This window comes from Microchirus variegatus, assembly GCF_963457635.1.
Source record: "Microchirus variegatus genome assembly, chromosome: 20".
NCBI classification, from domain to species: domain Eukaryota; kingdom Metazoa; phylum Chordata; class Actinopteri; order Pleuronectiformes; family Soleidae; genus Microchirus; species Microchirus variegatus.
In genome coordinates this window covers 536,261-562,441 of record NC_139821.1, presented here as the reverse complement: position 1 = coordinate 562,441, position 26,181 = coordinate 536,261, and the positions used below count along the sequence as shown (strand labels likewise).

The 26,181-nt window shown below is 38.9% G+C and overlaps 2 protein-coding genes across 2 annotated transcripts; both read left to right on the top strand.

Annotated features, from left to right (window-relative positions):
* Positions 1 to 714: 714 nt before the first annotated feature.
* On the top strand, positions 715 to 6,681 carry rab25b (RAB25, member RAS oncogene family b; the record flags this gene model as incomplete). The annotated part of the gene is made up of 5 exons (XM_083907353.1): positions 715 to 751; positions 4,105 to 4,300; positions 5,565 to 5,758; positions 5,882 to 5,962; positions 6,563 to 6,681. 5 exons carry the CDS (start codon positions 715 to 717, stop codon positions 6,679 to 6,681), a joined length of 627 nt encoding a protein of 208 aa, XP_083763479.1.
* A 1,879-nt stretch (positions 6,682 to 8,560) lies between these two features.
* Positions 8,561 to 20,712, top strand: rab11al (RAB11a, member RAS oncogene family, like). Its single transcript, XM_083907217.1, has 5 exons — positions 8,561 to 8,841; positions 14,176 to 14,371; positions 15,967 to 16,160; positions 17,831 to 17,911; positions 18,601 to 20,712. Exons 1-5 carry the CDS (start codon positions 8,802 to 8,804, stop codon positions 18,738 to 18,740), a joined length of 651 nt encoding a protein of 216 aa, XP_083763343.1. The 5' UTR covers positions 8,561 to 8,801; the 3' UTR covers positions 18,741 to 20,712.
* Positions 20,713 to 26,181: the final 5,469 nt, after the last annotated feature.

The window sequence follows — 26,181 nt, the reverse complement described above, 5'->3', positions numbered from 1 at the left end:
AGTTCAGAAAAACAACGTGATCCTGATATACTGTGTATGCACTACAGTATATCAGGATAAAGGCTAAAAAGAACCACATTTAATTATACAGAAATATTGATTTGATTTATAACATTCGATATTTCAATATGGAATGATTTAAAAAAAAGTATATAGAGGACGTTTCCTGGGTCTGATGTGTGCCTGGATAAACATGGTGCAGTATTTGTGTTGTAACATGTCAGAAAAAGCCATCATCAGTGACAGTTTCATGTGCTTTTATTCATAAAACCACAGAAGAATCATCCAAACACAACAAACCACCGCGTTACAGTGACTTTTCCTGTCGTTTGCTGCATTTCGTCGTTCTCTTCCGTCCACCAGGAGGCTCCTGACCGTCTCCTCCTGCTCTACCTGGAGTCACATTACCTGTTCAACCAGCTCTGCTGCGTTGCTAAGACACGCCCCCGTGTGAGCGTGACCACTCCCTGACGACGCTCCGCCCCTCCCCCCCCTCTCTCTCCTGAGAAACAACCTGGATACACATGTCCTGTTCAAACAAGCCAACACTGTTTCTGTATCTGCTCACACAGAGAAAGACCAGTGAAGGAGTGAAGGATCGAGTCATATTCCTGTTTCACCTGTCGACCTCTGAGCCTCCTGAAGGCTGAGTCAGTGTCATCTTACCTTCACCACATTCAGCGGAGGAGCAGAGAGACACTGGATGGACAGATCATGGGGTCAGATGAGGCCTACAACTTTGTCTTTAAGGGTGAGTATTTTTTTTTTTGTTTTTGTTCTGCTTGACTCGATCCGACACCTGCCGAGTTTCTCTCAGGGTTCAAAAGTCTGTGTTGCGTCGTCCTTGAAACGACACTTCCTTTGTTTATTATTAACTGGGTAATCAGACCATCAACAGAGCGATAGCGGCTGACGGTGCAGTCGTGGTGTTACTGTAGAAGCACCATAATAAACCTTTAGTATCATGTAAATAAAGTGGTTTTAGAGACGGAAACTGTCTGTTGCATCTATAGCATCACAGTGATCGACCAATCACAGAGCAGCTACAGCTCCTCTTCATTCAATGACTTTGTCCAACAACACGAGCAAAGGTCGAAAGAATCAAACTTATCTTGGAATAATATCAACTGATTCACAGCAATTAGTCTCCAGTTAAAGTGAAACAACTATAATGTGTGACTGAAGAGATAATCATAGTAAAAGCAGCAGCAGTGTTTGCATGGTGGCAGCCATCTTGGAATCCTGAACTTGGGGCTCCGAGAATTTGACATCACGAAGCAAAATATGAGACTTTCAGAGACAAAGATACAGTTTGTGTAATTTACAATTCCACTGTTTACATGGACGCAAAGTTAAATGAAGCAACAAAAAATTAATGCCAAGAAGTGGGCTGAGAGCTGAAGGATGGGGGGAGAGTGCGGGGGGGCGTGGCCTGTTTGTGAAATCTGACACTGAGTTTCAGCTGAGAAAGACGTACGTACATACAAACAATAGAAACGCTCGTCACATTTTGAAGCAAAAGTTCACCTCGTTCAATATAAAGTTCTTTTATCTAATTCAAAGGTACAAAAACAGAGTTTTCTGTACCTTGTCGAGGTCTTTCGATCATAAAGTCTCAACTACAGAATCACAGAAACACTCACATTCACGAGTTGCCTTTGTTTCTTTCTACTCTTGATATAATAATTAGCATCAGGACGACCTGCAGCTGCAGAAACCTTCTGGTCTTTATGTTCTCGTGTGTTCAAGCTTGGACGATTGAAAGCCCCGTGGCGACGCGTAAATGCAGTAGCTGGTCTTTCACCAGAGGGGGCAGTAGATGCACTAAATTTTGCACCTGGATCGGCAAATGACTTTACTACAGATACACTGGTTTACACACGAGGAAGTGGTTTAGTTCCACTCTATGATGTCAGAGACTCAAGCAGGAAAAGAGTTGATTTTATTGTATCTCTGCTGACAGCCATGTTTTCATGGAGAGTGAGTGTGATAAAAGCAGTGTCTTATTCGAATTACTGTCTGAACCTTGAATGCGATGACTGAATATTGCTTTGGTTCAATCAAAAGTATGAAGATGATTTAATTTTTGTCAGAGGCAACTTTTAAATTCTCAGTCACAGGTCAAATCAGGATCAGTAATGCAGAGTTTTCTAAAGAGCAGCATGAGATAATGTGACAGAGAACTGAGGGAATGGACCTGTGTTTATATGACGACAAAGGTGATTAACTGATGAGCAGGTGAGTGTGTGGGGGAGGGGCCGGTCAGGTGACTGGAATCATCAGGAGGAGGAGGAGGAGGGAGTGGCACAGTGATCAGATCAGGAAACTGATAATGGAAATATGAGGTTTTAGCTGCAGTTGTGACAGTTTTAGCCTCATGACTGAAGTCAGAATCATCCCTCCACGTTACGTACATGACACCGTGGAGGAACAATGCTGCACGGATTCTTTACCCACTTCTAAAGGTCATGAAAACAAAAAACTCCGTCACGTTGGTCCTCGGCTTTCCCAGAAAAACCAGTCTGCCGTGGATCACCGTGATGGCCTCTTGTCCCGAATCGTCATGGAAACCTCGGGTCATTGTTTGCATAAGCAGTTACACAGTAGTGGAAGAAGGGAGGAGGGAAACTGACATTCTTTACCTGATCATACTGGGAAAAAAAGAAAAGGTAGAAAGTAGAGTCAAACATTTGTGACTTCAGGTTAAACATAGAGTCAAAGAAGGATTTAGAGCAGAAAACTCTCTGCTGATAATAGTTTATCGCTGATATTGTCTGACGATTAACTTTTAAAGCTGATTTTGCAGCACTCAGAGAATCAGTGTGGTTTGTGCTTTTCTATCTGAGCCAATTAAACCAAGCCTTGTTTCCTCACTGAGTCACCTGTAACAACACTAACAGGAGAATCCACAGGAGCTGAACAAAGGAGTCGTCTGTCTCTGTCCTGTTTTTACTGACTTTAACTCCATTTGTGTATGTAATACAGGTCATAACCACGAGGTGTTTTATTTTATTATTTTTTTGTGTATTGTCACTTTGCTTTTCACGAGTCCAGAGAAACAGCGTGTGCAGCTTCATATCCACGTAATTATATCTCGTATATCGGGATATAGCCTTATAGGAATATTGATTAGCTTGTGATAAGCACTAACGTTCAAAGGTTTGGGATCAACGATGCAATTATTATGTTGTGTTTTCCATTAAAAGTCAGACTGTTAATCACACAAAGAAGCAAAATGTGCTAACATCATTGCACAAGGGTTTTCAAGGGTTTTCTAATCATCCAATAACCTTCTAATGACATTAACAAACACAATGTTCCATTAGAAGACTGTAAATAGGCCTCTATTCACCTATGTACATATTCTATTCCATTCCAAAAGTACTTTTCCTTCAAAGATAAGGACATTTATAAGTGAGCCCAAACTTTTGAATGGTAGTGCATATTGATGTCGAATTTGTACTATACTCTGTGAAGTTAGGTGTTTTATATCTTTACAAAACTGGTAATAACGAAGTTGTCCAGACTGTGTCCAAGAAACTTAATTGGAACTGCGTCATAAAGGAAACAGCAGCAGCTGTGATTGACACGTTTATGTCAAATTTTGGACCAAAATATTTTTTTCAAAAAAGGTATAGTATGACATTTTTGTCACATTTTGGACCAAATTTTGTTTTTAAATTTTTTTTTAAATTTCCAAAAAATAAAAAATAAAAATTGGACTGCATAGTATAGTATGACGTTTTTGTCAAATTTTGGACCAACATTTTTTTTTTCAAAACATTTTTGACCATTGTTGGTCTATGACAACGTTTTTGTCAAACCCGGACGACATGGACGTGTGTGTGTGTGTGTGTGTGTGTGTGTGTGTGTGTGTACTCTGCATCCCTGAGTTGAAATAATGGACTCACCACAAAGGTGTGGTTGTGTTGTCGATGGTGTCGTCTCAGACAGTTTATGAGGAAACCAAAGATGATGACACACCTGGACTAAAAGAGCTTCATTTATCACGTGTTGTAACTCAGTGAAGTGTTTGTCGTCTCCTTTGTTTATCTTTGACATCACTTGTGTGTGTGTGTGGTTCCGTGTGTCCTCCCTCTGCAGTGGTTCTGATCGGTGAGTCCGGCGTGGGGAAGAGCAACCTCCTGACCCGCTTCACCAAGAACGAGTTCAACCACGACACTCGCACCACCATCGGGGTGGAGTTCAGCACACGGACCGTTCAGCTCAACACCTTCACCATCAAAGCTCAGATCTGGGACACGGCCGGACTGGAGCGTTACCGAGCCATCACCTCTGCGTGAGTCAGAACACACACATTTTGATGTGGGAGAGTGACTTTACATGAGTACATCACAGCACAAAGGAGTTGTTCAAATATCTCTATATATTATGTTAATTATGTTTATATTATATTCATTTACCTTTGGTCACTCTCCCACACCAAAGTCGTTTCACACCACAGCACACAGTGGTTAAACTGTCTGAAATAGTTGTTTGGAAGGAGTTAAACACCTGATTCACATCAACAGCTCGTTATCAGTCGTCTGCAGAACTGACTGTTTTAATCCAAAATAAAACAGTTAATAATTAGTCCACAAATGACTGAATGACTTTTAAAGGTGCATTATGTAATAAATGATAAAATCCTCCTAATATGTCACAGAGACTCAGGAATAATGTTCATATAACAAACTGAACTCACCAACAACAACAGTACAGACTAAATATTTGCATTAAAACAAATATTTTGCAGACTGCAAATCATGTTTATGTTTTGAAGTGATGTTTTGGCGTCATGTGGCGCCACCTACCGCCGTCTACCAATCATTGCAGTCAGTAGAGTCTCAGCTGCAGAACAACCACGGGTTGAACCAGTTAGGTCAGAAAAACCAAACCTAGAAGACCTCTGTGTTTTGCATTTGAATGTAGTAACTGTTTTTGGCCACATTCTTACATAAATATCAGCTCTGACATTCTTTTCATGGTTGTGTTGTATGTGAAACGATGATAAGAGCAGATGTAGATGTAGATGTAGAGGAAGTTTCTCCACGACGGCTATATTCTCATGTCTGTGCTGCATTAAGAAACAAAGCAGAGCTTCACCTGTAACTCACGGGAAAAGGAAACAGAGACACTTATCATAAAAAGAACAACATGTTTCTGCTCGAGGCCTCGACTGAACTGAATATGAAGCTGCAGCTGCTTTTTGAAAAGAAGAACTCTGTGCAAAGATAACATCACCTTACATCACAGTACAGCTCCTCTACAGCTGTGGATTTAATCAAAACATTAAAGTTGTTGTCATTTGAACCCACAATCCTCTCACTGTCAGACTGTGACAGTGAATGTCATTCAAAGTCATTTAAAGCTTTTAAACACAGTCAAATCCTTTTAAAATCAATATGGAATCTTGTGTGTCAGTGATTGAATTCAAAACAGGTTTCAGTAAAGTTGTGTCAATCAAAACAAAGACTTTTATTTTGAAATTGTGTCAAATATAAGCCACAAATGTCCATATTTCCGTATCGTGACATCATCGCGTGATAACTCTTATCCAACAGTTACTACAGAGGAGCTGTGGGGGCGCTGTTGGTCTATGACATCACCAAACACCTGACCTATGAGAGCGTGGAGCGCTGGCTGAAGGAGCTGTACGACCACGCCGACCCTCACATCGTGGTCATGTTGGTGGGAAACAAGACTGACCTGGAGTCAGAGAGGTCTGTGCCCACAGAGGAGGCCAAAGACTTTGCAGGTACAAACTCAGGATGGTTCTACAGTGAATAAACGGTGGATCACAGCAGTGACACATTAGCAAGAGTTTGACTGTAATCACTAACTTCTGTGGAGAAATAACTCACTGATTTCTATCGTTCAGAAAAGAAAGGGATTTTGTTTCTGGAAACTTCGGCCTTGAACTCAACGAATGTGGAAGAAGCTTTCAACAGCGTCCTCACAGGTAATTGATTATTTAAAAAACCCTTGCATTTTGTATTATTTTATTATTTTATTTACTTATGATAACAATAATGACAATCAATATTTCATTTTATTTTTAAATTAGATTAGTGTTTCCCAACCCTGGTCCTCAGGGAACACGGCCGTGCCATGTTTTACATGTTGCCCTGCTCCAAAAACACCTGATTCAAATAAATCGTCAGCTCATCATTAAGCTCAACTTTAAACTTTTGTCTTTTTTTTTTTCAAATGTTATATTTCAACTTTTTTTTTTCAAAAAAAAAATTGTTTACTTTTGTCAATTTTTTTTTTATTAGATTTTTCAAATTTTGTCTCTAAAAAAGGTAAAAAAAAAGAAAAAAAAAGTTTTTGTTTTTTTTCAAAAATGTAATGTTTCAACTTTTGTTTAAAAAAAAAAAGAATCAAAATGAATGTTTAATCTGAATCAGGTGGTTTTTTTTTTTTTTGAGCAGGGCAACATCTAAAACATGGCATGGCCACGTTCCCTGAGGACCAGGGTTGGGAAACACTGTGTTAGCGGATAATAATAACAATAATAATAATAATAATAATAATAATAACGTGTCATCGTCCTGCTCAGAGATCCATAAGAAGGTGAGCAGTAAAGAAGTGATCCGAGGCTCCATCAGCGCCGTGACCCTCAGCAACTCCACAGAAGAGACGACAGAAGAGAGCAAACCCTGCTGCAGGAACATCTGACCACGCCTGAGGAGCAGCCATGTTCTCTGGTGCTGGAGCGCCACACAGTGGCAGCAGTTCAACACGGTAACCGCGGTAACCACGGACACCGACGCGACTCTGTCCTGGTGATGCTAACCTGCAGATGACTGACAGTTTGTACAGGCTGAATGTGTTCAAATGTGAATAATGTGTCATTGTTAATGTTCACCACGGCTCACACACACACACACACAAACACTTACACTTAACATTTGAAGAAACACTGGAAAACTCTTGATTTGGTTTAAAGGGATAGTTCATAAAAACATGGCTGGCTCAAAACCTGAAAATTCATCATATGTAAAGGAAAATGTTTTTATTGATGTCATATCTTCTGCATGGACTTTGATAATCAACTTATCCAATAATTAACGTCGCCTTCCCTTCACCAATGATGCATGGACAGTGAATGTGCACATCCTCATATATGAGGCACACACCCCAAAAATACCCTTCTTCTTCCTCCCAGTATCAAATTTAACTGCACAAACACATCAGCAATCATCCATTTTATGGTAAGTGACTGAAAAAGAGAGTGAAAGAAGAGTTGAATCAGAACTGATAATCACAGAATATCAGCAAAATCTTCCCTAATCACAAAATCATTGCAAACAGACAGATTTTAGTCTCTTTTTTGAAAGGTAAAAAAAGAGCCTGTGAAATTGTATTTTATTGTTATATTTCATGTCGTTCATTCCTAAATATTGTTTCAGGGGCTGTTTCACAATAAACTTTTATTGAGGAAAATAACAACTGTATTGCTCAAGGCCATGTGTGTGTGTGTGTGTTTTTTTACTCTATGATCTATTTTCATGAATACAATGATTTAAATCTATGTGATAAACATTTACACGCATATATTGACCAGATTTCAAGACCTGTCTCTTGTAAACTAATCTAATCTAGTTTCTTGTGGTTTATTTCAAATGTTGAAGTGGTTTGTTTTTGTTTTTTCAAAAAAACTGAAGTTTCTAAAATACCCGAAAAAATAAATCAAGAGTCTGAGTTGTCTCTGTACCGTTTTAATATTGTACATACATACATACATACACATATATATATATATATATATTGCATTAGTCTTAGTGAACAAACTGAAATCATCCATTTAATGTGCTGAATAATCCAGTCACCACTGTTGTAACATAAAACATGAACTTTGTGAACACATGACTAAAACATTAACTCTTTCTGTGAATGACACATTAAAAAAAAACTAGTTTATTTTTTTTATTTTTTTATTGTTTATTTGACTGAAAACAAAGTTTAGTCCAGTTTCACTTTGACTTTTAGATTATTAAGTTTCACTGAGATCTTTAATTATTATTATTATTATTTATTTATTTAATAAAAAAAACATCTTTATTACCTCAGGCTTTTTTTTACAAAGTTTTATTTGAAATAAGTAACATACATATATATATACATATAAAACAATGTACATATCAGATATATATGATACCAAAATACAGATCACATATCTACTGAATAAAATATATGAAAATAAATAAATAATGTAATTTAAAATAGGTAAACAAACAACAACAAAAATAGGTATAATGTCTTAACTCGGCGCTAAAGAGAATAATCCATCAAAATATATATAATAATATAATATAATTTTCCTCAGGCTTGATATTACCTGTTGTGGCAGAGACTGCTGACGTCATCAACATTAGCATCCACAAAGGCCCCCAGTTATGATTGACAGCGTCACTGGACCAATCCCGTCACGGCCTGTAACAGGTGTCCCGGAGCGTTTGACCAATCAGAGCACAGACTGGGGGCGGAGCCAGGGAGTTTGACGTTGCGTCTCAGCCTCGGAAACGACGAGTGAGTGACAGACGGAGAAGGAGACGAGAGGCGAAAGTTTAGCACAGCTGCTAGTTTGTGTCCGTGTGTTCGTCGCGTTTGTGTCCGCTCACCACAGCGCCATCACCGGCTAAATACTGTTGTTGTAGACGGTGAAGCGAGTGTGTGTGTGTGTTTGTGTGTGTGTGTGTGTCGTGTGACGGTGAAGAAGTCGAACCGCGCGGTCTCTCGGTAAGTTTTTATCCCGCTGTCCCGAGTCCACTCACCGGAGAGGAGAGGAAGGAACTATGTGCAACAGGGAGGACGAATATGACTATCTGTTTAAAGGTGAGTTAGCTTCCTATGCTAGCTACATGTCGTGTGTGTAGTGTGTTTCCTGTGTCGAGTTTGTCACGAGTGTGTGTGTGTGTGTGTGTGTGTGTCACGGAGGCGGAGGCTGAGGCACCTGCCGCCCTCACCTTTCACCACCGTGACGGACACTGGAGGCACGTAATGGCCGCTGTTGTCCGTCAGCTTTAGCCGCGTCTGTTTCTACTGTCGACAACATCATCATCATCATCATCATCATCATCATCATCAACATCAACACACAGGCCGATGATGCAATCTTCTTAAGAGTGTGGGTCATAAACTGGGGAAGGGACACACACATTCTTGTACTTGCTGCATACTGAGGACCGGGTAAAAGTGCTGACAAAGTAAGGACTTCATGAATGACGTGTATAAAGAACTACTGGGTGCAGTACCATAAAATGTCTGCAGGTAGCGCCCCAGAGTATAGCGTGTTTACGACCTAAGGAAGTGATTTCAATGAAGACAAAGTGAGGACCGGCCAAAATGTCCTCGCGTTGTAAAAATGACCTCACTTTGTTGGTTAAAAATCCCTCACTGGTCCTCAGTATGCCGCAAGTACAAGAACACACACACACATTCTTGTTCTTGCTGCATACTGAGGACCGGGTAAAAGTGCTGACTAAGTAAGGACCAGCATTTCCACTTAGCAAATCAACACAATTACTAATCTACTTCATGAATGACATATATATATATATATATGAAGAACTACTGGGTGCAGTACCATAAAATGTATGCAGGTGGAGCCCAGAGCAAAAAGTGTGTGAAAAAACAGGGTTTTTTTGTACCAAATTGAGGACCTCGGTTAAAAATAAGAGTATAACATGTTAACAACCTAAGGAAGTGATTTGAATGAAAACAAAGTGAGGACCAGACAAAATGTCCTCACTTTTAAAAATGTCCTCACTTTGTTGGTTGAAAACCCCTCACTGGTCCTCAGTATGCCACAAGTACAAGAACACACACACACTGTACACACAACTAGTCTTAGCACTAACAAACACCATCTTCCGCACTACAACATTAACTCAATCTATTCTCTGTTTGTACTCCAACAACCATAATACATTTCACCAATGACTTCATTCATAGTTTCAGTTGGTTTTTCCAAGTCACATAGAGTTAGAAAATGGCAAATTATACTTTGACTTTTGCCATTAAACATGAAAATTATCACTAGAAAAGAACTCGGAGAGCGCAGACCTCCGCCAAGGCAGCTCAGTGCCTACAAAATGGCGATTTTAAAAAGTGCTAGCTAGTGATAGCATATACGGATCACGCCCAAAATGTAATCACTTGTTCCTGGTCCCATTGCGGACATTTCCTGAAAATTTCATCCAATTCTGACTTTTCGAGTTTTGTCGCTAATGCTAACATACAGACAAACTCCGGCTAAAACATTAAGTATGAAACTTGAAACTTAGTTTGAAGGTTCAGTTACGTTTATTATCTAAATAGCTTGACTAAAACACACAACAATAAAACCAGTTACTGGTTGTATATTGTGTATGTGTTTTTTTTGTGGCTAATCATTGTATACGCTATTAGAACGCTAACCTTGTGCAGAAATGCAACTAAGGATTATTTAGGAATATAAGGATTATATCTTGGTGAATCATTTGTTCCATAAACCGCAAATACACAGTTTACGGAGGAACACGTATGGTCTGTTTCTCCATTTTGTGTCTACACTGCAACGCACTAAAACTGATAGATTTAGTCGATGGTTAGCTTATTGATGAGTTAATGAATTAAAGCGCTAACATGGTGTCTGCTAGCACAGATACTGCTATATTCCAGTATGGAAATGTGGCACAAACTGTCGCTCTGTCGCTGCACCTTGTCATCAGTGGAGGGGAAGTGATGTTCTTCTTATTGTCTGTACAAATATAGAACGCCAAACAGGGTTTTGTGTCGTCAAACTGGAAATACCTGCATGTAAAGTGTGCGCAGCCAAAGACGCCGCTGCGTCCCAGAGAATGGAGACGTCCAGATTTTTGCTTACTCACTCGTCAAAACCTCGGATGAAACGCCAGAGTTTCAGGTGAACAAAGTTATCAGAGTCAAGGACACTGATAAGGAGCCGCCGGTCACATTCAGGCCTTCACTGAAACCAGGAAGGAGCCGACATTAGTGTTTAAAGCTCTACGTTGTGTTTACACACTTCTTTTCACCTTTTCTGTCCAATGGCATGTCGTAAAAACCCTCACCTACTAATGGAAGTGTACAGCTCATGTTTGTGCTTAATGCAGTCTAGAGCCGAAACGATTGATCTTCAACTATTTTGATAATCGATGAAGCTTTTTTCATGATTAAAACAAGATTTCTGATCGTTTTAGCTTCTTAAATGTGAATATTTTCTTTGTTAATTTGCTCCACATAACAAAGAAATCATTGAAACTGAATCATTTTGGTTTGTGGACAGAATAAGACGTTCGAGAACATCGTCATTTCCAGGTTTGACAAACACTGATCAACGTTTTTTTTACATTTTATCAACTAAACAATTTATCGAGAAAATAATCGACAGATTGATCTATTACGAAAATAAGTCGTTAGTTGCAGCCCTAATGCAGTGTATTATGACAAATGTCCTTTGTTGTATTTATTTTTCTGCTTAATTCATTAATTAAAACTATGTCAAAGCAAATAAAATGAAATTAGACGGGGGTAATAGTTTAATTCTTACATAAACTTTATTAATTCCTGGGCGGGGAATTGCTTTTGTACAGAAAATAATAAGAATTGTGTACATGACATTTATAAAAAAAGCCTCATCATTGTTTCAGAATCAGAAAATAAAAATATGAACGATTTAAAAGGAAAGAAAATGGCCGCCCGTGTGCACGAAGATAACCAAACGATTGTTTTAATCTTTCTTATCGATCGTTATTTACAAAAGCACATAAGTCACGATCTTCTCATATGCCTCGTTTTATCCAGTTTTAATGATTTCAACAACACTCAAACCCTTTCATGGCGTTGAAGGCTTGGCGACGGCGCAGGGTTGTATAATAAAGAGAGGTGTGGTATATTTTAGCTGAAGAATGCAAAGCCAACAATAGTGAATGGGTGTGTAATGCGTCCATGATATCACCTGTGTGTCAGTAAAGAGTTGCCTAATGATTTTTCTCACCCGCCCTGAATCTTTCGTGTTGGACAAAAAAAACGACTTTTTTCTTTAAATGAAAACAGTGCAGGAATCAGATGATTTCACAGTGTTTTAGAGCAGCTCATTATTATGGACATGTTATGACTGGTGCTGCCTGTTACATCACAGTAACACTAACTGATTTAGAGTAACACACTGTTTCCACAATGGTAACATTTGCTTAAACGCATGTGTGGACACATGTGGTTGTTGTTGTGTGTGTGTGTGTGTGTGTTAATGCAATTTCGACATTCCATAACAAGTTCCTATTTCCTAACAACAGGGTGGTGAGCTGGTATGGTCGGTTCCACTTTGTCAGTGACTCAACTGACTTCTTAAAGGGATAGTTCAGGTTTTTTTTTCTTTTTAACAGGGTATCCGCAGGGTCTTAAAACATCTTAAATCCAATAATTTGAATTTAAGGCATTAAAATGTCTTAAAGGTGAAGTAAGTAATATATAGTGCCATTTTTTTGCCATTTTCTTTTTTACAACAACAAACCTCTGCTCACCCCTCCCTTCCCTGAGCGTTACGGTGTCCTCAGCCGGTCAAATGTCGTCCTCGTCGTCTTTCTTCCGCTACAAGTAAAGCGACGCTTGATTTGTTCTCTCGCGTTTGTCCTTACAGGCTCAGGTAGAAACATGGCGTCTCGCTGCTAACAGTGGCTATGCAACCGCGGCCCGCGACCATGTTATTTTACATGACTTTTTGAAACACTACGAAAATGAAACTAAAACTATTATACAGCGACTAGACAATGCAGGAGCACATTATATGTATAAAAAAGTGGATTTTGGGTTATATAAACCCATAAATACTACTCGGTGTCCCTTTAAAATCTCATAAAAGGTCTTAAATACAGTTTTGAAAGGTCTTAAAAATCTATTAACGTAACTTTTATTCAAAACATGCATAAACTTCTCGCTTTTTTGCGCGCGCCGCGGTGTGTTACAGCTTAGCATAGCAGCGGAGAAAACCTAATGAAAGCCTACAGCTAAGGTGAATTACAAGTTCAACGATTTGTGGCTCTAAATTTTCCTTCATGTCTCTTGTACTTTTTTGCCAGTATGGATTTGAAATGGGTCTTAAATTGTATTCATTATGGTCTTCAAAAAGTCTTAAAAAGTCTTAAATTTGACTTGTTGAAACCTGCAGAGACCCTGTGTGAAGTGTGACTGTCGGCGTAGCACAGTCAAGTAGTTGGAGTTTGTTTGTGATGTTTACTCTCTTTTTTTACAAATGTCAAACTCAGTGTTTTTTACGGTGGCCTTGAGGTGTAAAACACAAATCAGAAAACACAACACCATTAACTCAAAACAGTAAAAGGTATGAACCTTGGTGCGTGTTATTTTGCGTAACGCGTTGTAGTACTTCTGGTTCAGGGTCACTGTTGAATATGGGGCTGTTCCATAATATATGTTTGTATATATACAGGCTTTTTTAATTTTTAAAGCGTAAGATATTTTCCTCAACTTCTGCCATCAGTGCACATGTGATGGGTGAAATCTGCATGAATTCTCTGGGTTTACCTGGATTCATGTGCCCTTTATTATATTAGGTGAAAAAGAGCAGATGTTTGTAATATTCAGTGAACTGAGTCCCCAGGACTTTCTGCTTCGCCTTGGCTCAGAGCCACAGGTGTGTGTTCCTGGTGAGGAAGGCGATTAAACAGAAAGTAGAATCGTGTTTCATAAATAAAGGAAGATCGTGTTGTTCACACTAACCTCTTTGTGATTTAATGAAATGAACTTCCTGGTACAGCTGGATTCACACTGATCTGGCACTCAGTAGAATGAGTGTCATGATAATCAGAATCTGCATACGTTTTAATAAATTGAGAAAATTAAGAAAACACAATATTAGCAACAGATTTAGCATGAAATAGAAATGTGTGTTTGATTCTTTGACGATAAATAGAACTGTGGGGGCAGTGATGCATGTATGCATCTACCCTTCATTATAAAACATCATTCTTAATGAGGGAAGTTGCCACAAGGGGGCGCCTGCACCTATCTTGTCATGACTTACTATGATCTTACTAAATATGTGTGTTTCTCACCTAAATGTCAAGTTTTTAAGATATGTGGACTACAGATTTTAAAGATTATTTTACCATCTGATGACTGTGGTCCGTCTCTGTGTGTCAATCTCTACAGTGGTGCTGATCGGCGATTCAGGCGTCGGGAAGAGCAACCTCCTGTCGCGCTTCACCCGCAATGAGTTCAACCTGGAGAGCAAGAGCACCATCGGGGTGGAGTTTGCCACGCGCAGCATCCAAGTGGAGGGCAAGACCATCAAGGCTCAGATCTGGGACACGGCCGGACAGGAGCGGTACCGCGCCATCACTTCTGCGTGAGTACAAGACGACGGGAAACCGTGACGTCTTGCCTCGTCTTGTGATTTCGAGGCATGTCCAGATTGTATGTATTGTGTGCTGGAGCAGGGTAACATCTAAAACATGGCAGGGCAGTGTTCCCTAGGGCTGGCAAAAATAAAAATCATGATAAATATACACGATCAAAACTTGAGTATTTATTGTACCACCAAAACTCAACTTATATATATTATATATAACTTAAAAGAACAGCCAGAATAAATTTGAATAAGTTGCTCGTGTTGCCTTCAGGAGCAGACGCGACGGCGCGAGACAACTTTGCAAACGAGTTCCTTTTGCTCGACGTCCGTCAAATTGAAGCCGTTTCCTGTCAGCTGCACGTAACACTGGTGCATTCAAGGTGTTTTTCTACCATAGGAATTTACGTACACGCTGGGCCGTGCGGTGCACGAATCGTTTTTTCTTCGATTATAATGTTTTTATGATCGCGAGAAGCCAAAATCTAAATCACGATTAAAATTCGATTAATCGTCCAGCTCTAGTGTTCCCTGAGGACCAGGGTTAAAGGGAAACCAGGGTGTCCGCGGGGTTTTAAAAAGTCTTAAATCCAATAATTTGAATTTAAGGCCTTAAAATGTCTTAAATTCTCCCAAAATCTCATAAAAGGTCTTAGATACAGTTTTGAAAGGTCTTAAAAATCTATTAATGTGACTTTTATTTAAAACGTGCATAAACTTTGAAATGTTTCCATTTTTGAGGATGTGATAACAACAATAACTACAACACGGAACTAAAGTAGGCCGTCTGTGCTGCCCGGTGACAATTTATCGAGCACCACTAGCTAGAGTTCTATGCGCGCGCCGCGGTGTGTTTTAGCTTAGCATAGCAGCGGAAAACGTAACGAAAACCCACAGCTAAGAAGAATTGCAAGTTTTTGATTTGTGGCTCCAATTTTCCTTCATGTCTTTTGTACTTTTTTGCCAGTGTGGATTTAAAATGGGTCTTAAGTTGTGTTCATTATGGTCTTAAAAAAAGTATTTAAAGGTCTTAAATTTGACTTGTTGAAACCTGCAGAGACCCTGGAAACACTGCTTTAACATATTGGAGACTTAAGCAATTGTGTGTTTATTAGTTTAACCTTTTGTTCGGTGGATTAAAATCGGTTTTTCATTGTCTCGCTGGCAGCCATGTTTTCTGTCACAGACCAGTTAATGCTGACTGGGCGTCAGCACCTCGTTGTGTATGTAAGTCATTAGTGATAAACGTGATAAATCATCAGATTTAAAATGACACCTGCTGTGCTGCACAGCTAGACTAAAACGACTCGATGCACCTTTTTTGCCTTTGGTCAGGAAGTGATTTGTTAATCTCAGCTTCCTCACGATCACATGACCGTGGCCTCTTGGTCTGACACTGAGGAAGATGGCACTTGTTTGAGCTTCATGTTTTCACTTAATATTTACCTGTGTCTGGTTACGTGATGAAGGATTATTGTTACCGATCGGTCACGTCTGAGCCGATGTGACGCCCCCGTACAGGCTCTAACGCAAAGAAACGAACACATCCACGATTCACTTACGCTGCTCCCGTCTGTCCCTCCGATGCTGTCCAGGTATTACCGCGGAGCAGTCGGAGCGCTCTTGGTTTACGACATTGCCAAACACCTGACGTACGAGAACGCCGAGCGCTGGCTGAAGGAGCTGCAGGACCATGCCGACAGCAACATCGTCATCATGCTGGTGGGAAACAAAAGTGATCTCCGCCACCTGAGGGCGGTGCCTACAGATGAGGCCAAGGCCTTCTCAGGTACGGTCATAGTGTTGTGTACGTGAGCGTCTTAGTATAATTACACCAGAGTCTCTTAAATTAGGTCTTTATTCACGTTATAAAGTAGAATCTGTGTCGCTGACGGTGAATTGTGTCCTCTATCCTCTGACTACAGACATGACAGGAGAGTTTAAAGTGTGCTCTCACTATGAGCTCATACAAATGCCTTTGTTTGACACTGCAAACATTTCTGACATGGGTGTTCCCCGGTGAAAATGAGCAGTGTAATAGTTCAGGTTTTTAGAGGTGTGGTCGACTCATCGTCAGCTCTGTGAGGCCTTCCTGACACACACACACACACACACACACACACACACACACGATCACATGACGACCAGCAGGTAAACCAGGAAATACACATTTTAGACACTTAATACATTCTAGGTCCAAGATAATTAAAAGTAATCAACATGTTAGCTTTATAAAGCCGACTGCTGAGACTCACCCACACCTAAACTTAAGTGACTGCTCAATGATGTGATCATACTATAATGTGATCATAGCGAGGGTCAAACACTGGAGTCTTTGTGTTTTCTGTGTGTGTTTATATATATATATATGTGTATATATATATATATGTGTGTGTGTGTGTGTGTGTTTTTATATATATATATATATATATGTATGTATGTATGTGTGTATGTATTTGTATGTGTATGTATGTATATACATATGTATGTATGTATGTATGTATGTATATACGTATGTATGTATGTATATACATATGTATGTATGTATGTATATACATATGTATGTATGTATGTATATACATATGTATGTATGTATATACATATGTATGTATGTATATACATATGTATGTATGTATGTATGTATATACATATGTATGTATGTATGTATGTATATACATATGTATGTATGTATGTATGTATATACATATGTATGTATATATGTATGTATGTATGTATGTATATACATATGTATGTATGTATGTATATACGTATGTATGTATGTATGTATATACGTATGTATGTATGTATATACGTATGTATGTATGCATGTATATACGTATGTATATGTATGCATGTATATACGTATGTATATGTATGCATGTATATACGTATGTATATGTATGCATGTATATACGTATGTATATGTATGCATGTATATACGTGTATATATGTACGTATGCATGTATATACGTGTATATATGTACGTATGCATGTATATACGTGTATATATGTACGTATGCATGTATATACGTGTATATATGTATATGTACGTATGCATGTATATACGTGTATATATGTACGTATGCATGTATATACGTGTATATATGTGTACGTATGCATGTATATACGTGTATATATGTGTACGTATGCATGTATATACGTGTATATATGTACGTATGCATGTATATATATGCACGTATATATATGCACGTATGTACGGTATATATATATATGTATATATGTATGTATGTATATACATATATTTATATATGTATATATGTACATATATGTATTTATGTATATATGTACATATATACATATATGTATTTATGTATATATGTACATGTATACATATATGTACATATATACTGTGCATTATCTAGATGAATGTTAAAAGCAATGAAGGCTTTTTGAATAATTAACAGTGAATTAAATGTGTATTTTTGTTTGACTCTTCAGAGAAGCACGGCTTGTCTTTCCTGGAGACGTCAGCGTTGGACTCTTCTAACGTGGAGCTGGCTTTCCAAACTATCCTCGGAGGTGAAGTTGTTTTATTTTTGTGTTGTTTTGTGTGTGTTGATAAAATCTAGGAAATGTGTTTGGGTAAAATCACAGAATGTGTACGAAGTCAAGTGACTTTGCTTTATATGTATCAGGGTATCCGCGGGGTCTTAAAAAGTCTTAAATTTGATTTGTTGAAACCTGCAAAGACCCTGTGTGTCTATGAATGTAGACAATAATGGTTAATAACAATACCTCCACTCCATCTGCCACCACTAGATGGCAGCAAAATCCATATAATAAGTGTGTCAGTGTCTGACACTAATGAGTCGTCTGTGGCAAATAAAAAAAAAAAGAAAACACACCACCTGTGTGTAATTAACACGGTGAACAACACACTTGTTTGTGGTTATTTTAACTCGCTGTGTCACAGGTTAGCGTTAGCGTTAGCAGCCCCTGATCAATAACTAAATTCTGATATTTGTCAACAGTGTTTAGAAGGTCTTTAACCAAAATGATCTTTTTAATGCTAAAAAGAATTTTCAATATTTCTGGATTAAGATGTCAGATTATAATTTTAATGGTTGAATTTTATGTTTGATTAATTTCTGACTTTGCAGAGAAGCATAAATTAGTTGTTCAGTCCTTCGTGCTGTTCTTGTCCCAGCGTTGGCAGCCGTCCGTCTCCACGGTAACTGACTCTCTGTCTGTGTGTCTGTCCGTCACAGCCATCTACAACATCGTGTCACAGAGACAGATATCCGGCCGAAGCGACTCAGACTTCTCGCCGGCCTCCAACGTGGTGCCCATCACGGTGGAGCCCACCCAGAACTCACCGGGCAAAGGCGTGTGCTGCCAGTCCAACTGAGGCCAGATCACCGGGTTAGACCACCTCCTTCACCTCCTTCACCCTCCAGGCACACAGGGAGGAAACAGCCAGACAGACGGGTGGACAGAACCATTTCACTGAAGGGAGGGGGGAGGACACTTGTCTTATAACCAGGTCTGATAAAGAGAAGGAGTGAAAGTGAAGTCGAGGAGTGGAGATGAGGGTTTTGTGTGGTGAGGGACATGAGAACGACGAAAGGTAGATTTTACAATCTAATGAGACATTTACCACTTTTTAAAAGAAGTTCTTTTCTTTTGTTCTATCTCAGCGCCACATGTTTTTTTTTTGTTTTTTTTATCTTTACAAACCGTTGGTCCTCCTCCTCCTCAGGAGAGTGAGGAAGACTCTGATGCTACGGTTCCTCCCTGTTTTTCTCAACATGTAGTAATATTTAGACGTTCACTTCCCTGATGATATTTATTGAACACTAGATGATGGTCTCGTTTTGGCCAAAAGGGTTTGCAATTCTACACCTTTTTCTGCGTTTTCTTTCATAGCAAAGTTAGCTCTCTGCGTGCATCCTCCCATAATTATTAAAGGTGGTTTGGTTTAAGTCTGTGTTTCCTGACCCTGGTCCTCAGCACCCAGTGCCCTGTATGTTTTTAAACACACCTGATTCAAATGAGTGAGCCGTTATCGGGCTTCTGCAGAGCTGGATGATGATGATTAGCATCAGGTGTGTTGAAGGACCAGGATTGAGAAACACGGCTTGGTCGGCTTCTTCTCCTCTTTGATTTGAACTCTTTTCCTGCTCTGTACACACTACAGACGAGTCACGCTCTCGCTAGCTTTGTACGACAACATTAACGAAGTTTTAAAGTGATAGTTCAGGTTTTGTTTGAGGCGTTAAAGGGATAGTTCGGACCCATTTTCCAACTCAGCCGGTGTGATGGAGGCGTTTTTCAGGAAATTTCATTCAGTTCTTCTAGTTGCCGAGTTCGCTGGTGCAATGGCTAGCTCGAGTCAATGGTACAAGTTAGCATGGCATTAGAAACACTCATACTGACTCCACAGTGCACCTGAGGGACTACTTTCTCAGCAGCAGCGGAATCAGTCCGTCGTGTAGTCGGTGTGAGCGTTTCTAACGCCATGCTAGCAGGTACCATTGACTCGAGCTAGCCAGTTGGGAAAATAGGTCTTATGTCCAAAATGCCGAACTACCCCTTTAACGTGGACGTCCACATGGCTGCTAACATGACGTGAGGAGAAAATACATTTGAACCACTTCACTGAAGACTCACCTCGTAAAATCTACGCCTTATTAAGTCTTTGATATTTAAGTTGCTTCATCTCGATGTTGTTTCTTACACCAAAGTCGAGATAAAACTAGGAGCTTCTCGTCTACTTTCGCCTCATCTGCTAAATGGAAGCATTTATACTTAGATGATGGAGTGATGGAGACAGCAGTGGATCAATGACTCCTGTTGTTGAGCCATGATGTAAAATCGCTGATTTTCTCCATGGACTTTGGTGTAAGGAGTGAACAACGTGCTGTTTCCAGTCATTTAAAGTAATGCACTGTAGACGTTATCAGGTGAGCCTTTGTGTCAAGAGGCTAACGTTGTGCCTCTCCCTGGTGGCAGCCATGTTTTGACAGTGAGGGTTAGCATCAGTCTCACTTGTAAAAAGCTAAACTATGCCTTTAACTGTGTCCCACGTTGGCCATGGATGGGTGTGTGTGTGTGTGGTTCTTCTGCTCAGGAGCTGTGGGTGTAGTCGTGGGTAGTGAGAGATTAGGGATGCTGGACTGTACCATCTCATGCTGCTGCTGCTGCTGCTGCTGCTGAGAGCAGGGATGAATGAGTGAGTGAATGGATGGATAATGTTTCAGGGGATGATGAGGTAGTGAGGCCACTCCTGTGATCTCCGCTCTACCACAGATGGCTTGTTTTACTGTAAGTGAAATCCTCCAGTGCCTCTGCTCTCTGTCTCCACTGTAACTGGACCAGGACACACGGCCTTCTGGGATATCCCTGAGGGGGGGGGCGGGGCGGGGGGGGCTGTACTCAGGGTCCAGGATTAGGTTTATTTTTAAAATTGCTAATAGTTGAATAGATGAAGAAAAAGGTTGTGCACACACACACGCACACACACATACACGGACAGAGATGAGGTTTCTCCACATTAACGCTGACTTCTGTTGACTTGACAGATCTTAAACTGGGTGGCAAAGGTCAGGGCTTTTTTTTTTTAACCTTTATTCTAATGTGTGTATATTTGGAATATATATGTATTAAATAAATCTCATTTGCTATAACCTCGTCTCGAGTATGTTTTTGTTGTTCAGTTCATCTGGATAAAGTGCAAAACTTGGACTATAGACGAAGACCCTGGCAGTCTTCGTCCCGGATGACATAGTATAGTAAGACATTATTGGCAAATTTTGGACCAAAATTTTTTTTTTTTTTTTTAAAGTCAAATTTTGGATGACATAGTATAGTATGACGTTTTTGTCACATTTTGGACCAAAAATATATTTTCCAAAAAAATTTAAAATTTTGACCGACATAGTATATTTAGTATGACGTTTCTATCAAATTTTGGACTAAAAAATATATTTTCCCAAAAATTTTAAATTTTGCCCGACATAGTATAGTATGACGTTTTTGTCAAATTCTGGACCAAATTTTTTTTTTTCAAAAAATAGTCACATTTTGGTCCACATGGTATAGAATGACGTTTTTGTCAAATTTTGGACCAAAAAATGTTTTTACAAAAAAATGTCAAGTTTTGGACGACATAGTACAGTAAGACGTTTTTATAAAATTTTGGACCAAAACATTTTTTTCAAAAAAAAAATCAAATTTTGGACGACAATGACGTTTTTGTCAAATTTTGGACCAACATTTTTTTTTCCAAAAAAAAAGTCCAATTTTGGATGACGTGGTATAGTGTGACGTCTTTGACGCGCAGTAGGGAGACTGTGACGCTCATCTGCACCTGCAGAGAGCGCTGTTGTGAGCGGCCGGTAAATTTACCAAAAACGTGTTGTTGTGTTGTCGGTGACACGGATCGTTTTAACAAACAACACCAAAGCCGGAAGTTTTACCGGATACCGTCAAGTTGGACCCTTTCAAGGCTAACCGGAAACGTCTGTGGTTGAAAGATGAAAGAAGCAAGTGCTCACGTCATATCAGGTAACTTTAACGTTAATTTTTGGCCTCAGGTAACAAGCTAACATGAATGAAGTATTATAAGTACTATTACTCTGCATAAATATGTTTAAAAAACAATGTTTGAGAGCAACAGCAACAGTAATTAAACTCAAGTTTAAGTCAAACTGCCGTAGCTTAGCAGCTAATGTACTCCGGTTGTTTTGCTAGTTGTGTTGCTAACCGCGTTGCATTCTGGGACGCGGTGGTCATGTTGACGGTCTCGCGAATGTAAACAAACGGCAAATGAACGAGGAGAAGAAGCAAAGATGGAGAAAGAAAAGAAAGAGAAAAGGTGTTAAAATACTTAAATGGATACGGAATTTACCGGGAGACGTTAAATAGGGAAGCTAAGGACCGGTTTGTGGACAAAATCTGTCGGGAACGTAGCGTTAGCATCCGGAATGAACCGGGCTGCGCGCGCATCCGCACTGTTTGTAAACAACAAAGAGCCCTATATATTTTTTTTATTTAATTTATATATATATAAAAATCTTATATACTTTGTCATATATCATTGGATATTGATGTATTTAAACCAATAATTCTGTAGCTTTTATCTGGATGTTTTATTGCAGAGTGAAAATACACTTTACTGGAATACTGGAAAATCTACTTATTACCTTTCATTTCAGATAATACCTGCTTTTGGCCTTTTAATGATAAATAAAGGTTATTTATTAATTAGAAACAATGAAATGACTATAAATATGGTCAAATCCTGCGATAATACAAATAATTAGGCTTTGTTGATTCCACTCATCAGTCAGTGTTAATATGTATGATATTTAGTGTATTTTACAAATGAATTAAATATAATAAATGTTATTAAAACCAGGAAAAAGTTGTAATATTATTATTATAATAATATGGTTCAGCCGTAGTCTACTACTATTTTGATAATAATTAATTGTATGATTTAAATTTGTTAAACAGTAAAGTGAAGATCTTTGTTTGAACACTGATAATAATCATCGCTGAAGTCTTATTATTAAAAGGATTTAATCATTAAAAACTCCACACGTAAAGAAAAAACAGCATCTTTCCAACTCATTTCATTTTTGTTTTATTAGAAACATTTACAATACATCTTGAATCTTGGAAAAATAACAAAGAACCAGAACTAGTATGGCGCAGATACAATAATCATAATTATTATTTTTAACAATAATAATAATAATAATAATAATAATAATAATAAAAATGTCTCCAAAAAAATGAATTCACAAATAAAACATGTGCTATAAGAAATAAACCTGCAATATCACATGCCTCGTCAGGGCATGGCACACTGTAACAGAGTTCAAAGACTTCCTTTTATGTTTTTTATCTTTTTATTTTTTTTTATCTTTAAATCCATCCATCGAAGTTGACGGTCAGCCACAAAGAGCCACATGAGCTGACCCTCGTTCACTGTTCACAGAGAAACTAACGGCAGCGAACGCTGGCCCCAAAAAAACTAATGCACTACAACCACTATTAGACCGGTATGAAACAACTCTACTGTGCTGGAAATATTGGAAACGCTATACCAAAGACAAACTGTCAGAGTGAGTCGGGTCTCTTTGGAAAAGGTCTGAGCGCCGCTTCAGTCCTCGGCAGGAAATGTAGGTTTGTTTTTCCCTCGTCCATCCCAGAACTTCAAGTGTAAAACAAAAACAAACAAAAAAAATATCACGATTCTTATCCTCGAAGATTTTAAATCATTTCAGAACTTCCACAAAACTTGAGTTGTGATTGCTGCCCTCACAGCATCACTTTTCTGATTCTGATTGAGCCAAAGTTTGTCTCTGATATAAAAGCTAAAGAGCTTTTCTCTTTAGCTCTTAGCACACGGCTGCAGTTAGCAGCTATACGTACACAATCAACTTTGAATAAAAAAGAAAAGGAAAAATACTTTGATTTGAAATTGAATCGTGATGCTGTGGTCGCACCGAAAGCCACGTTTGTTCCACATGTTCGGATGTGCACTTTTAGAGCATCCGTGTCTCTTGTGAAAGTGCTTTGAACGTTTCGTTTGCCTTTAATGTAGAGCTGAAACGATTAATCGATGAATTAAATTAATCGCCAACTATTTTGATAATCGGTTTGAAGCTTTTTTTCATGATTAAAACTAGATTTCTGATCGTTTTGGCTTCTTAAATGTGAATATTTTCTTGGTTTCTTTGCTCCACGTAAACAAAGAAACCATTAAAACTCAATAATTTTGAGACTTTCGAGAACATCATAATTTCCAGCTTTGAAAACACTGATCAACGTTTTTTTTTTTAACATTTTCTGACATTTATGAACCAAACGATTCATCGAGAAATTAATCGACAGATTAATCGATTATGAAAATAATCGTTAGTTGCAGCTCTACTATCCTGCACACCAGATTTTTTCTGTAGATAAGAAACACTGCGTCAGGGATAAACCTCAGCCCAGTGTGACCGCAGCATGGCATTCTGGGAGATGCACAACTTTTCAGGGTAAACTGAGAAGACAAAAATCCAATCGTTTAGCGCGAGGACTGAAGTTTGTCTCAGAACGTCCACAAGTCCAAAGAGACTCCGACCATGAAAATCTACAGGAGGAGAAACGGCCCACGTCCACCGACGCTGTGGTCTGGACCTGGACCTGAGGTCTGGACCTGAGCCGCTCCTCTCGTCTAAGTGACCGTACGACATACATGCAACCTAGTATGGTAATGAAACTGCTGTGTGTGTGTGTGTGTGCATCTAGTTACATAGATCTACTACAACAGTGCTAGATGCCTCCACTCCGTCCACGCCAGAGAACGTCTGGTGCAGATGATCCTAAAAGTGTCTGAGTAGTAGATGTTGAGAGAAAATGTCTGAATGAAAGTGTGTACAAGTGTGTAGTTTTGTGTCGGTGTGGCCCTCCCACAGCTGTGGGTATGGCCCTTGGCTGTGGGCGTGGCCCTCAGCTGTGGGCGTGGCCTCACAGGTTTTCTAACGATCGGTCAAAGCCAGTTTGGATTACAGAGGAGATGAGTCAGTAACATGGGAGGATAGTTAGTGAAGGAGAGCTGCTGATGCAAGAGAGAAAAAAATAGATATAATCGAGGCACAAGATTGATGCTCTGTGACTAAAATATCTCCAAATTCTAAAAAATATTCTATTATTTTGCGTGGTTATTCCACCGCAGACGTGCCCATGTTGACGCCGCGCTTGTCCTGAAGTTAACGTTTCAGCCGCGGTTCAAACCCCGTTCCGTTTAAAGAGCGAGCGTTTTCCACGACTTTCATAAATAAAACTTCTTCTTTTCTCATTTTACTCGTTAGTAGAAAGTGACCTCCCTGGGTTTTTTTTTTTTAGAAATATATTAACTTCTTGTCATTTGAATTTAAAAAAGAAAGAAACTAAATGACTTGAGGTTACTCATAAATATGTGGATTCATTTTTTTTTCTTCACTTTTCATAAATAACATCCAGATACTGACTTATTTTTCCCTCTGCTATTTATGAAATAATAACCCATGTTAGCAAAATAGATCTGAGAAAACTGTAATATGCTTCTTTTTTTTAATTCTTTTTTTTTAGTACTTTTTAGAAATGTACAGTCTGTGGAAGAACTCAAATATAGTCTACGTCGAAATCCTGTCGCAAAGTCTTTCCCCAAATAAAAAAAGAGAAAATTAAAGCTCATTGTAAATGGACAAAAGAAAAGAATAATAAGCATAATAAGGAGTGCATTAAGTGGTCTTTTTTCTCCTTTACATTCAGAAAAGCGTGACTCGCCTGATGATGTGTGATTGACAGGTTGGTACAAATGCTTAAGTGCGTCGTCATGAAAAAAATCAGGATTTCCTATCACTCCTCTACATCAAGAGCCTGTTTCTACTAATCCTATCATAGTAAGCTTAATACAATATTGTAAATAATACTAACAAGAACTGAATCAAATGTCACTGGGAGTCGCTCCGCCCCCCCCCCCCCCCCCCCCCCACTTCCTTTATAAAACGGCGTGATCGGACAAATGAAACTTACGCCCTAACATTTTCTTAAGAGTCATAATTAAAACTTTTATGTATGAATTCATTATTTCGGTTACATGGTAAATATACGCTTTGAATCCAAAGTGAACTTTAACCTCTTAAAGCTTCTTTTGTTCTTCTTTTTTATACACTTCCTGTATCAGGCTGATGAGTTTTCCAGTAAAATCTTAGCTACTGTTCTATATTTCAATAACATGCAGTTTGTGTTTGTGTCTCTTTATAGCGTTTCACCTAAAAGCTCAGTATGGTTTGTTCATCTAAAGTTTA